The sequence below is a fragment of the Genypterus blacodes genome, unplaced genomic scaffold (genome assembly GCF_046128005.1).
Source record: "Genypterus blacodes isolate CSIRO-AG114 ecotype Tasmania unplaced genomic scaffold, CSIRO-AGI_Gbla_v1 ptg000022l_1, whole genome shotgun sequence".
Classification (NCBI taxonomy): Eukaryota; Metazoa; Chordata; class Actinopteri; order Ophidiiformes; family Ophidiidae; genus Genypterus; species Genypterus blacodes.
In genome coordinates this window covers 1,985,220-1,997,925 of record NW_027466835.1, presented here as the reverse complement: position 1 = coordinate 1,997,925, position 12,706 = coordinate 1,985,220, and the positions used below count along the sequence as shown (strand labels likewise).

General features: G+C 41.1%; 1 protein-coding gene across 2 annotated transcripts in view; it reads left to right on the top strand.

Moving 5' to 3' along the window:
- Positions 1-4,004: 4,004 nt before the first annotated feature.
- The window catches only part of LOC142992682 (immunoglobulin lambda-1 light chain-like), a 35,266-nt gene continuing 26,564 nt past the window's right edge, over positions 4,005-12,706 (top strand). Inside the window, exons 1-2 of one of the 2 annotated variants that reach the window (XM_076143196.1) lie at positions 4,005-4,044; positions 4,137-4,466. In XM_076143196.1, coding sequence (XP_075999311.1) covers positions 4,005-4,044; positions 4,137-4,466 — 370 coding nt within the window. Of the gene's footprint in view, positions 4,045-4,136; positions 4,467-11,045; positions 11,320-12,706 lie in introns of those variants that run through there. The other variant, XM_076143197.1, reaches the window with a different exon arrangement.

Here is a 12,706-nt window from a genome sequence, read left to right as displayed (position 1 = left end):
TACTGTAAAACGGATAAATGCTGCCCCCTTGTGGTGTAGAGTGGTATCATGGTTACAACGTCAGTTCAGCTCTTAAAAAGAAACATGTACATAAAGTGAATACATAAAACTCATCAATGAAAAATGCACAAACAGATCAACCTTTGTTCAGTATTTGTACATGGAGATTAGAGCTCTAAGGTCTCCGGCCCCGAGCTCTGATCTGTGCTGGACCTTGAACCATTTGCCTTTCAGGAGCTCTGATCCGTGCCTGCAGGGGCGGTCTCAGACTGATCCTGGGGGGGGGGCGATCCGGAGTACGGGCCGCTGTGGCAAACTGACTCCGTGATTCAAATCATCCACGAATGCCTCCACCCGGTCAAACTTAGAGGAAAGCCTCCCCAGTTCATCTTTCAGACCGTTGAACTGCTTGTAGAGATCCCCCAGAGCATCTGAGAGGGTCCGGATCCTGGATGAGGAGAATCTATTTCAGTCAAATCATTCCATGATTCAATAATATTGTCAAATAAATCAAATTGGAACACAGGAATCAAGTCACAGATTTGCAGGAAACATCCGGATCACAGAGATGAAAAACAGAAATCCCTACGATAAATCCAGAAAGCATGAAAATCTGAAAAACAAGCCTGAGTCTGCAGCCCATCTGAACTTGTTATTGAGGCTATTCTTGGAGAATGTTCACATTAAACAAGCACCTACGCATGTAAGCTGTTGGCTCCATTGCCCAGAGAGGAAGCAGGGGTCAATGACTTTGGATTATTCACTTCCAAAAAAAATTCCGAGGAGCCTCTGCACTCTCATCACTGCTCTAACATGTAAGGATGCTGACTTACTGCACTATGGACCTCATGTTGGAATCAGCAGCCCGTGTGTTTCTCTTGACTTCCTGTCCTCTTGTTGTTTCCAGGTGTGAGCGGTGTGACGCTGGTGACACAGAAGCCTCCTGTTGTGGCAAAAAGGACAGGAGAGACAGTCACCATGGACTGTAACCTGGGGACAGTTACTAACGATTTAGTTTGTTGGTATAAACAGATTCCTGGAGGAGTTCCTCAGTTTCTGCTCTACTTTTTCCTATCCCACAGTAATCTAATATATGGCTCTGGATTCTCTTCTCCCAAATTCACATCTAACCATCAGTCACAATCAGATTATCGTTTAATCATCAACAATTTGGTGTTGGGAGACTCAGCAGTCTATTACTGTAACAAATGGGACAGCTCTGTTAAAGAGGAGGTATCACAGTGATTTACACTGTGACAAAAACCTCCTCACTAAAAACTCTCACTTCTGCTTTCTGATGCTGGTTGTGTTCATGAGCTCATTTCTAAATCTCCACTGACTGCAACATTTTCCTTCTGTCTTTGTTAAACTTTACTCCCATATATTCTCACCCCAATAAAGTCTCTGCAATAACTGATGATCCATGGTTTCACACCCACATCACACCCATATTAGCTGACCTGATTGATGAGCAGATGTTCTTGTTTTCTTTCATATCGGAGATTAATTACAGGATTTTGCATTGAAATCCTGAAACCACTACTTCATGCTGAGCTGATTGATACAAGTTTAGTAAAACCTTCAGTCCTCAAATCTTTTGTTGTTTATCAAATGTGACTTCATTGATCAGAGTGTGTGCAACAACAATCTTGTACCTAATGAGCCTCCATAGACTGAACACAGTGAAGGGAAACCTGTATGTTCCTGTTCAGAAGATCCCAGTATCAGTGTGTGAGCATCTGGTTTCCTTTGTCAAGCTGTTGACTGATTGTTTATATTTGTGAGTGTACAGACTCATCTAATCACCTCTATAGGTCTTTGGGTTGTGGACGGAGTTTTTCACAGTAATATGCATATCAGAGAGAGTGCTGGGATAAATGAATGTCTTACTGGATCATTAGGGGTTAAATATGGGAATTTCAAAACAATGTCCAACAGTGAAACAACTGAAAACCTGAACATCCTTTGAATTCTACATTTCTTTACATCCCACTTGCAGCAGTTTTTAATAACAATTTCATTCTGAACATGTTTTTATTCAATTTGACACCAATGACATAAATTACACCAAAAACCAACATCTGTGATTAAATATTTGTTCTTTAGTCATTGTGTTGCTCTTCTAATTGTCCAGGGTTCCATTTTCTTACTTGAGAAAATGTCTTTGTACCAAAGTAAAGATGATTTTACCGTTAAGAAATGTTCGATGATGTGTTACAGTTTGAATGAATGAAAACCCTGTCTGGTGTTGAAACTCCTCCCCTTCCCTTTTGTCCTCCTCTTCTCCTCTCCTCAGCCTTTATAAGCTTCTTCTTCAGTCTCTCCTTACACTCACACTCTGCTCATCTCTCAGCTGGACAGTGAGAGACGTTTGCAGCCACACTGACAACATGCTGAGGAGCCTCTGCACTCTCATCACTGCTCTAACATGTAAGGATGCTGACTTACTGCACTTTGGACCTCATGTTGGACTCAGCAGCCCGTGTGTTTCTCTTGACTTCATGTCCTCTTGTTGTTTCCAGGTGTGAGCGGTGTGACGCTGGTGACACAGAAGCCTCCTGTTGTGACAAAAAGGACAGGGGAGACAGTCACCATGGACTGTAACCTGGGGACAGTTACTAACTATAGAGCTTTATGGTATAAACAGATTCCTGGAGGAGTTCCTCAGTTTGTGCTGAAGTTTCATCACAGCTACAGTTCTCCAACTTATGGCTCTGGTTTCTCTTCTCCCAAATTCACATCTAATCATCAGTCACAATCAGATTATCGTTTAATCATCAACAATTTGGTGTTGGGAGACTCAGCAGTCTATTACTGTAACACATGGGACACCTCTGTTAGTGAGGTCGTATCACAGTGATTTACACTGCGACAAAAACCTCCTCACTAAAAACTCTCACTTCTGCTTTCTGATGCTGGTTGTGTTCATGAGCTCATTTCTAAATCTCCACTGACTGCAACATTTCTCTTCTGTCTTTGTTAAACTTTACTCCCATATATTCTCACCCCAATAAAGTCTCGGCAATAACTGATGATCCATGGTTTCACACCCACGTCACACCCATATTAGCTGACCTGATTGATGAGCAGATGTTCTTGTTTACTTTCATATCGTAGATTAATTACGGGATTTTGAATTGAAATACTGAAACCACGACTTCATGCTGAGCTAGATTGGAACAAATTACTTAAAACCTTCAGCCTCAAATCTATTGTTGTTTATCAAACGTGACTTCATTGATCAGAGTGTGTGCAACAATAACAGAGTTAGAGACATTATCCTGTCTCCTCTTGACAACATATGATCATACAATCAGTAGTTTTAACACAATTCCAACAGTGAACCTAAATCTAAGTGCCTAACTGTCTGATCTGAAATGTCTATAAAGCTGAAATGCTGATCTCAGGATCAAAGAAGCAGAGAGACACTTCTGAACTACTCTGTAAATTTTCTTAACTGTCTTGTCCGAAGTTCCATAATAATACAAAATCAACATTTAACATTGGATGAAGATCAGACCTTCAGCAACCATATCAACAATATTTCCAAGGATGCATATTTTCAGCTCTGCAGTGTGTCCAGGATCAGAGCGTTCCTCAGCAGAGCAGATGGTCAAACTCTCGCTCATGCATTGATTACTTCCAGTCTTGACTATTGTAATGTTTTTTTTTCTTTCTTTCATGATTCAAAGTGAAAAACACTCAAACACAACTAGTAATCAAAATAATACAAATGCAACATTCATCACCAGGATTCTAGAAACAACAGAAACGATGAAATATAGATATTTTTTTCATGATTTGAGCTGAGGATTCCTGTCACAGCACGGCAGTTATGAATAAATCTCTTCATGGAAACCCTGTATGGTGTTGAAACTCCTCCTCTTCTTTCTCCTCCTCTTCTCCTCAGCCTTTATAAGCTTCTTCTTCAGTCTCTCCTCACACTCACACTCTGCTCATCTCTCAGCTGGACAGTGAGAGACGTTTGCAGCCACACTGACAACATGCTGAGGAGCCTCTGCACTCTCATCACTGCTCTAACATGTAAGGATGCTGACTTACTGCACTTTGGACCTCATGTTGGACTCATCAGCCCGTGTCTTTCTCTTGACTTCATGTCCTCTTGTTGTTTCCAGGTGTGAGCGGTGTGACGCTGGTGACACAGAAGCCTCCTGCTGTGGCAAAAAGGACAGGGGAGACAGTCACCATGGACTGTAACCTGGGGACAGTTACTGGCAGTGCAGCTCGTTGGTATAAACAGATTCCTGGAGGAGTTCCTCAGTTTGTGCTGAAGTTTCATCACAGCTACAGTTCTCCAACTTATGGCTCTGGTTTCTCTTCTCCCAAATTCACATCTAACCATCAGTCACAATCAGATTATCGTTTAATCATCAACAATTTGGTGTTGGGAGACTCAGCAGTCTATTACTGTCACACATGGGACGACTCTGTTAAAGAGGACGTATCACAGTGATTTACACTGTGACAAAAACCTCCTCACTAAAAACTCTCACTTCTGCTTTCTGATGCTGGTTGTGTTCATGAGCTCATTTCTAAATCTCCACTGACTGCAACATTTCTCTTCTGTCTTTGTTAAACTTTACTCCCATATATTCTCACCCGAATAAAGTCTGCAATAACTGATGATCCATGGTTTCGCACCCACGTCACACCCATATTAGCTGACCTGATTGATGAGCAGATGTTCTTGTTTTCTTTCATGTCATAGATTTATTACAGGATATCAAATTGAAATCCTGAAACCACTACTTCATGCTGAACTGATTGGTACAAGTTCAGTAAAAACCTTCAGTCCTCAAATCTTTTGTGGTTTATCAAATGTGACTTCATTGATCAGATTGTGTGCATCAATAACAATGTTGTACCTAAAGAGACTCCATAGACTGAACACAGTTAAGGGAAACCTGTGTGTTCCTGTTCTGAAGATCCCAGTATCAGTGTGTGAGCATTTGGTTTCCTTTGTCAACCTGTTGACTTATTATTAAATATTTGTGAGTGTACAGACTCATCTAATCGTCTCTATGGGTCTTTGGGTTGTGGACAGAGTTTTTCACAGTAATATGCATATCAGAGAGGGTGCTGGGATAAATGAATGTCTTACTGGATCATTAGGGGTTAAATATGTTAATTTCAACACAATGTCCGACAGTGAAACAACTTAAAACCTGACCATCCTTTCAATGCTACATATCTTTACATCCCACTTGCAACAGTTTTTAACATAAATTTTATTCTGAACATGTTTTAATTCAATTTGACACCAATGACATAAATTACACCAAAAACCAACATCTGTGATTAAAAATTTGCTCTTTAGTCATTGTGTTGCTCTTCTAAATGTCCAGGGTTCAATTGTCGACTTGAAAAAATGTCTTTGTACCAAAGTAAAGATGATTTTACAGTTAAGAAATGTTCAATGATGTGTTACAGGTTGAATTAATGAAAACTCTGTCTGGTGTTGAAACACCTCCTTTTCTTTCTCCTCCTCCTCCACCTCTTCCTCCTCCTCTGCTCCTCTCCTCAGCCTTTATAAGCTTCTTCTTCAGTCTCTCCTCACACTCACACTCTGCTCATCTCTCAGCTGGACAGTGAGAGACCTTTGCAGCCACACTGCCAACATGCTGAGGAGCCTCTGCACTCTCATCACTGCTCTAACATGTAAGGATGCTGACTTACTGCACTTTGGACCTCATGTTGGACTCATCAGCCCGTGTGTTTCTCTTGACTTCACGTCATCTTGTTGTTTCCAGGTGTGAGCGGTGTGTCGCTGGTGACACAGAAGCCTCCTGTTGTGGCAAAAAGGACAGGAGAGACAGTCACCATGGACTGTAACCTGGGGACAGTTACTAACAAAGTAGCTTCTTGGTATAAACAGATTCCTGGAGGAGTTCCTTAGTTTGTGTTGAGGTTTCATCACAGTGACAGTTCTCCAACTTATGGCTCTGGTTTCTCTTCTCCCAAATTCACATCTAATCATCAGTCGCAAACAGATTATCGTTTAATCATCAACAATTTGGTGTTGGGAGACTCAGCAGTCTATTACTGTAACACATGGGACAGCTCTGTTAGTGAGGGCGTATCACAGTGATTTACACTGTGACAAAAACCTCCTCACTAAAAACTCTCCCTTCTGCTTTCTGATGCTGGTTGTGTTCATGAGCTCATTTCTAAATCTCCACTGACTGCAACATTTTCCTTCTGTCTTTGTTAAACTTTACTCCCATATATTCTCACCCCAATAAAGTCTCTGCAATAACTGATGATCCATGGTTTCACACCCACGTCACACCCATATTAGCTGACCTGATTGATGAGCAGATGTTCTTGTTTTCTTTCATGCCATAGATTAATTACAGGATTTTGCATTAAAATACTGAAACCAGGTTTTCATGCTGAGCTGGATTGGTACAAGTTTAGTAAAAACCTTCAGTCCTAAAATCTTTTGTTGTTTATCCATCGTGACTTCATTGATCAGAGTGTGTGCAACAATAACAAAGTTAGAGACATTATCCTGTCTCCTCTTGACAACATATGATCATATAATCAGTAGTTTCAAGACAATTCCAACAGTGAACCTAAATCTAAGTGTCTAACTGTCTGCTCTGAAATGTCTATAAAGCTGAAATGCTGATCTCAGAATCAAAGAAGCAGAGAGACACTTCAGAACTTCACAGTTAATTCTCCTAACTGTCCTGTCCGAAGTTCCATTAAGATTCAAAAACCAACGTGTAACATTGGATGAAGATCAGACCTTCAGCAACCATATCAACAATATTTCCAAGGTTGCATATTTTCAGCTCTGCAGTGTGTCCAGGATCAGAGCGTTCCTCAGCAGAGCAGATGGTCAAACTCTCGCTCATGCATTGGTTACTTCCTGTATGGACTATTGTATTGTTCTTTTCTCTTTCTTTCATAATTGAAAGTGAAAAACACTCAAACACAAATGGAAATCAAAATAATATAAATGCAACAATCATTACCTTACCAGGTTTTCTAGAAACAACAGTAACTTTGAAATATAGATCTTTCATCATGATTTGAGCTGAGGATTCCTGTCACAGCACGGCAGTGAGGAATTAATCTCTTCATGAAACCCTGTTTGGCATTAAAACTCCTCCTCTTCCTCCACCTCTTCCTCCTCCTCCTCCTCTTCTCCTCTCCTCAGTACCATCCCAGTATTAGTGTGTGAGCATCTGGTTTCCTTTGTCAACCTGTTGACTGATTATTTATATTTGTGAGTGTACAGACTCATCTAATTGTCTCTATAGGTCTTTGGGTTGTGGACAGAGTTTTTCACAGTAATATGCATATCAGAGAGAGTGCTGGGATAAATGAATGTCTTACTGAATCATCAGGGGTCAATATGGGAATTTCAACACAATGTCCTACGGTGAAACAACTGAAAACCTGAACATTCTTTGAATTCTACATTTCTTTACATCCCACTTGCAACAGTTTTTAATAACAATTTTATTCAGATCATGTTTTTATTCAATATGACACCAATGACATAAATTTCACCAAAAACCAACATCTGTGATTAAATATTTGTTCTTTAGTCATTGTGTTGTTCTTCTAAATGTCCAGGGTTCCATTTTCTTACTTGTGAAAATGTCTTGGTACCAAAGTAAAGATGATTTTACAGTTAAGAAATGTTCAATGATGTGATTCATCTCCAAGCATGTGATGTGTTATGGATTGAATTGATTAAACCCAGTTGGGTATTGAAACTCCTCCTCTTCCTCCCCCTCCTCTCCCTCCCCCTCTTCTCCTCTCCTCGGCCTTTATAAGCTTCTTCTTCAGTCTCTCCTCACACTCACACTCACACTCTGCTCATCTCTCAGCTGGACAGGGAGAGACGTTTGCAGCCACACTGACAACATGCTGAGGAGCCTCTGCACTCTCATCACTGCTCTAACATGTAAGGATGCTGACTTACTGCACTTTGGACCTCATGTTGGACTCAGCAGCCCGTGTGTTTCTCTTGACTTCATGTCCTCTTGTTGTTTCCAGGTGTGAGCGGTGTGACGCTGGTGACACAGAAGCCTCCTGTTGTGACAAAAAGGACAGGAGAGACAGTCACCATGGACTGTAACCTGGGGACAGTTACTGACACGTCAGCTCGTTGGTATAAACAGATTCCTGGAGGAGTTCCTCAGTTTGTGCTGAAGTTTCATCACAGCTACAGTTCTCCAACTTATGGCTCTGGTTTCTCTTCTCCCAAATTCACATCTAATCATCAGTCACAATCAGATTATCGTTTAATCATCAACAATTTGGTGTTGGGAGACTCAGCAGTCTATTACTGTCACACATGGGACAGCTCTGTTGGTGAGCACGTATCACAGTGATTTACACTGTGACAAAAACCTCCTCACTAAAAACTCTCACTTCTGCTTTCTGATGCTGGTTGTGTTCATGAGCTCATTTCTAAATCTCCACTGACTGCAACATTTCTCTTCTGTCTTTGTTAAACTTTACTCCCATATATTCTCACCCCAATAAAGTCTCTGCAATAACTGATGATCCATGGTTTCACACCCACATCACACCCATATTAGCTGACCTGATTGATGAGCAGATGTTCATGTTTTCTTTCAAATCGTAGATTAATTACAGGATTTTGCATTAAAATACTGAAACCAGGTTTTCATGCTGAGCTGGATTGGTAAAAGTTTATGAAAAAACCTTCAGTCCTCAAATCTTTTGCTGTTTATCAAACGTGACTTCATTGATCAGAGTGTGTGCAACAATAACAAAGTTGGAGACATTATCCTTTCTGCTCTTGACAACAGATGATCATTCAATCAGTAGTTTCAACTCAATTCCAACAGTGAACCTACATCTTAATGGTAGTTTTGGCAGTTTTCCCCTTCTATGCCGACACTCAGCTGTATGACTACATACACACTGATGATAATTCATGGCTCTCCAACCTGGAGTCCTTCCTTCCAGCTGTTAACAGGGGGAGGAGGGGCTAAAGGGGGTTAAAAGGGGCCCGGGGGGGGTGGGAATAAACATGATGTGTTATGGATGTAATTGATGAAACCTGGTTGGGTGTTGAAACTCCACCTCTTCCTCCTCCTCCTCTTTCCTCCTCCTCTTCTTCTCTCCTCAGCCTTTATAAGCTTCTTCTTCAGTCTCTCCTCACACTCTGCTCATCTCTCAGCTGGACAGTGAGAGACGAGCAGCCACACTGACAACATGCTGAGGAGCCTCTGCACTCTCATCACTGCTCTAACATGTAAGGATGCTGACTTACTGCACTTTGGACCTCATGTTGGACTCATCAGCCCGTGTCTTTCTCTTGACTTCATGTCCTCTTGTTGTTTCCAGGTGTGAGCGGTGTGACGCTGGTGACACAGAAGCCTCCTGCTGTGACAAAAAGGACAGGAGAGACAGTCACCATGGACTGTAACCTGGGGACAGTTACTAACGCTGTAGCTTCTTGGTATAAACAGATTCCTGGAGGAGTTCCTCAGTTTGTGCTCTACTTTTATCACAGCTCCAGTTCTCCAACTTATGGCTCTGGTTTCTCTTCTCCCAAATTCACATCTAATCATCAGTCGCAAACAGATTATCGTTTAATCATCAACAATTTGGTGTTGGGAGACTCAGCAGTCTATTACTGTCACACATGGGACACCTCTGTTAGTGAGGTCGTATCACAGTGATTTACACTGTGACAAAAACCTCCTCACTAAAAACTCTCACTTCTGCTTTCTGATGCTGGTTGTGTTCATGAGCTCATTTCTAAATCTCCACTGACTGCAACATTTTCCTTCTGTCTTTGTTAAACTTTACTCCCATATATTCTCACCCCAATAAAGTCTCTGCAATAACTGATGATCCATGGTTTCACACCCACGTCACACCCATATTAGCTGACCTGATTGATGAGCAGATGTTCATGTTTTCTTTCAAATCGTAGATTAATTACACGATTTTGCATTGAATACTGAAACCACGACTTCATGCTGAGCTAGATTGGAACAAATTACTTAAAACCTTCAGTCCTCAAATCTTTTGATGTTTATCATTGATCAGAGTGTGTGCAACAATAACAAAGATAGAGACATTATCCTGTCTCCTCTTGACAACATATGATCATACAATCAGTAGTTTCAACACAATTCCAACAGTGAACCTAAATCTAAGTGCCTAACTGTCTGATCTGAAATGTCTATAAAGCTGAAATGCTGATCTCAGGATCAAAGAAGCAGAGAGACACTTCTGAACTACTCTGTAAATTCTCACAACTTTCTTGTCCGATGTTCCATTAAGATTTAAAAATCCATGTGTAACATTGGATGAAGATCAGACCTTCAGCAACCATATCAACAATATTTCCAAGGTTGCATATTTTCAGCTCTGCAGTGTGTCCAGGATCAGAGCGTTCCTCAGCAGAGCAGATGGTCAAACTCTCGCTCATGCATTGGTTACTTCCTGTATGGGCTGTTGTAATGTTCTTTTCTCTTTCTTTCTTGATTGAAAGTGAAAAACACTCAAACACAACTAGAAATAATAATAAAACAAATGAAACATTTATCACCAGGATTCTAGAAACAACAGAAACTATGAAAAATACATCTTTCTCCCTGATTTGAGCTGAGGATTCCTGTCACAGCACGGCAGTTACGAATGAATCTCTTCATGTAACCCTGTTTGGTGTTAAAACTCCTACTACTCCTCCTCCTCCTCCTCCTCCTCCTCTTCTCCTCTTCTCCTCTCCACGGCCTTTATAAGCTTCTTCTTCAGTCTCTCCTCACACTCACACTCACACTCTGCTCATCTCTCAGCTGGACAGGGAGAGACGTTTGCAGCCACACTGACAACATGCTGAGGAGCCTCTGCACTCTCATCACTGCTCTAACATGTAAGGATGCTGACTTACTGCACTTTGGACCTCATGTTGGACTCATCAGCCCGTGTGTTTCTCTTGACTTCATGTCCTCTTGTTGTTTCCAGGTGTGAGCGGTGTGACGCTGGTGACACAGAAGCCTCCTGTTGTGACACAAAGGACAGGAGAGACAGTCACCATGGACTGTAACCTGGGGACAGTTACTGGCAATTCAGCTTGCTGGTATAAACAGATTCCTGGAGGAGTTCCTCAGTTTGTGCTCTACTTTCATCACAGCTACAGTTCTCCAACTTATGGCTCTGGTTTCTCTTCTCCCAAATTCACATCTAATCATCAGTCGCAAACAGATTATCGTTTAATCATCAACAATTTGGTGTTGGGAGACTCAGCAGTCTATTACTGTCACACATGGGACGACTCTGTTAAAGAGCACGTATCACAGTGATTTACACTGTGACAAAAACCTCCTCACTAAAAACTCTCACTTCTGCTTTCTGATGCTGGTTGTGTTCATGAGCTCATTTCTAAATCTCCACTGACTGCAACATTTCTCTTCTGTCTTTGTTAAACTTTACTCCCATATATTCTCACCCCAATAAAGTCTCTGCAATAACTGATGATCCATGGTTTCACACCCACGTCACACCCATATTAGCTGACCTGATTGATGAGCAGATGTTCTTGTTTTCTTTCATATCGTAGATTAATTACAGGATTTTGCATTGAATACTGAAACCATGACTTCATGCTGAGCTTGATTGGTACAAGTTTAGCAAAAACCTTCAGTCCTCAAATCTTTTGTTGTTTATCAAACCTGACTTCATTGATCAGAGTGTGTACAACAATAACAATCTCGTACCTAAAGAGCCTCCATTGACTTAATACAATTAAGGGAAACATGTGTGTTCCTGTTCAGAAGATCCCACAATTAATGTGTGAGCATCTGGTTTCCTTTGTCAACCTGTTGACAGATTATTTATATTTGTGAGTGCACAGACTCATCTAATCGTCTCTGTAGGTCTTTGGGTTGTAGACAGAGTTTTTCACAGTAATATGCATATCAGAGAGAGTGCTGGGATAAATGAATGTCTTACTGGATCATTAGGGGTTAAATATGGGAATTTCAACACAATGTCAAACTGTGAAACAACTGAAAACCTTAAAATCCTTTGAATTCTACATTTCTTTACATCCCACTTGCAACAGATTTTAATATAATTTTTTTTCTGAACATGTTTTTACTCAATTTGACACTAATGACATACATTACACCAAAAACAATCATCTGTGATTAAATATCTGCTCTTTAGTCATTGTGTTGCTCTTCTAAATGTCCAGGGTTCCATTTTCAACTTGAAATAATGTCTTTGTACCAAAGTAAAGATGATTTTACAGTTAAGAAATGTTCAATGATGTGATTCATCTCCAAGCATGTGATGTGTTACAGGTTGAATTGATGAAACCTGGTTGGGTGTTGAAACTCCTCCTCTTCTTCTCTCCTCTGCCTTTATAAGCTTCTTCTTCAGTCTCTCCTCACACTCACACTCTGCTCATCTCTCAGCTGGACAGTGAGAGCCGTTTGCAGCCACACTGACAACATGCTGAGGAGCCTCTGCACTCTCATCACTGCTCTAACATGTAAGGATGCTGACTTACTGCACTTTGGACCTCATGTTGGACTCATCAGCCCGTGTGTTTCTCTTGACTTCATGTCATCTTGTTGTTTCCAGGTGTGAGCGGTGTGACGCTGGTGACACAGAAGCCTCCTGTTGTGGCAAAAAGGACAGGAGAGACAGTCACCATGGACTGTAACCTGGGGACAGT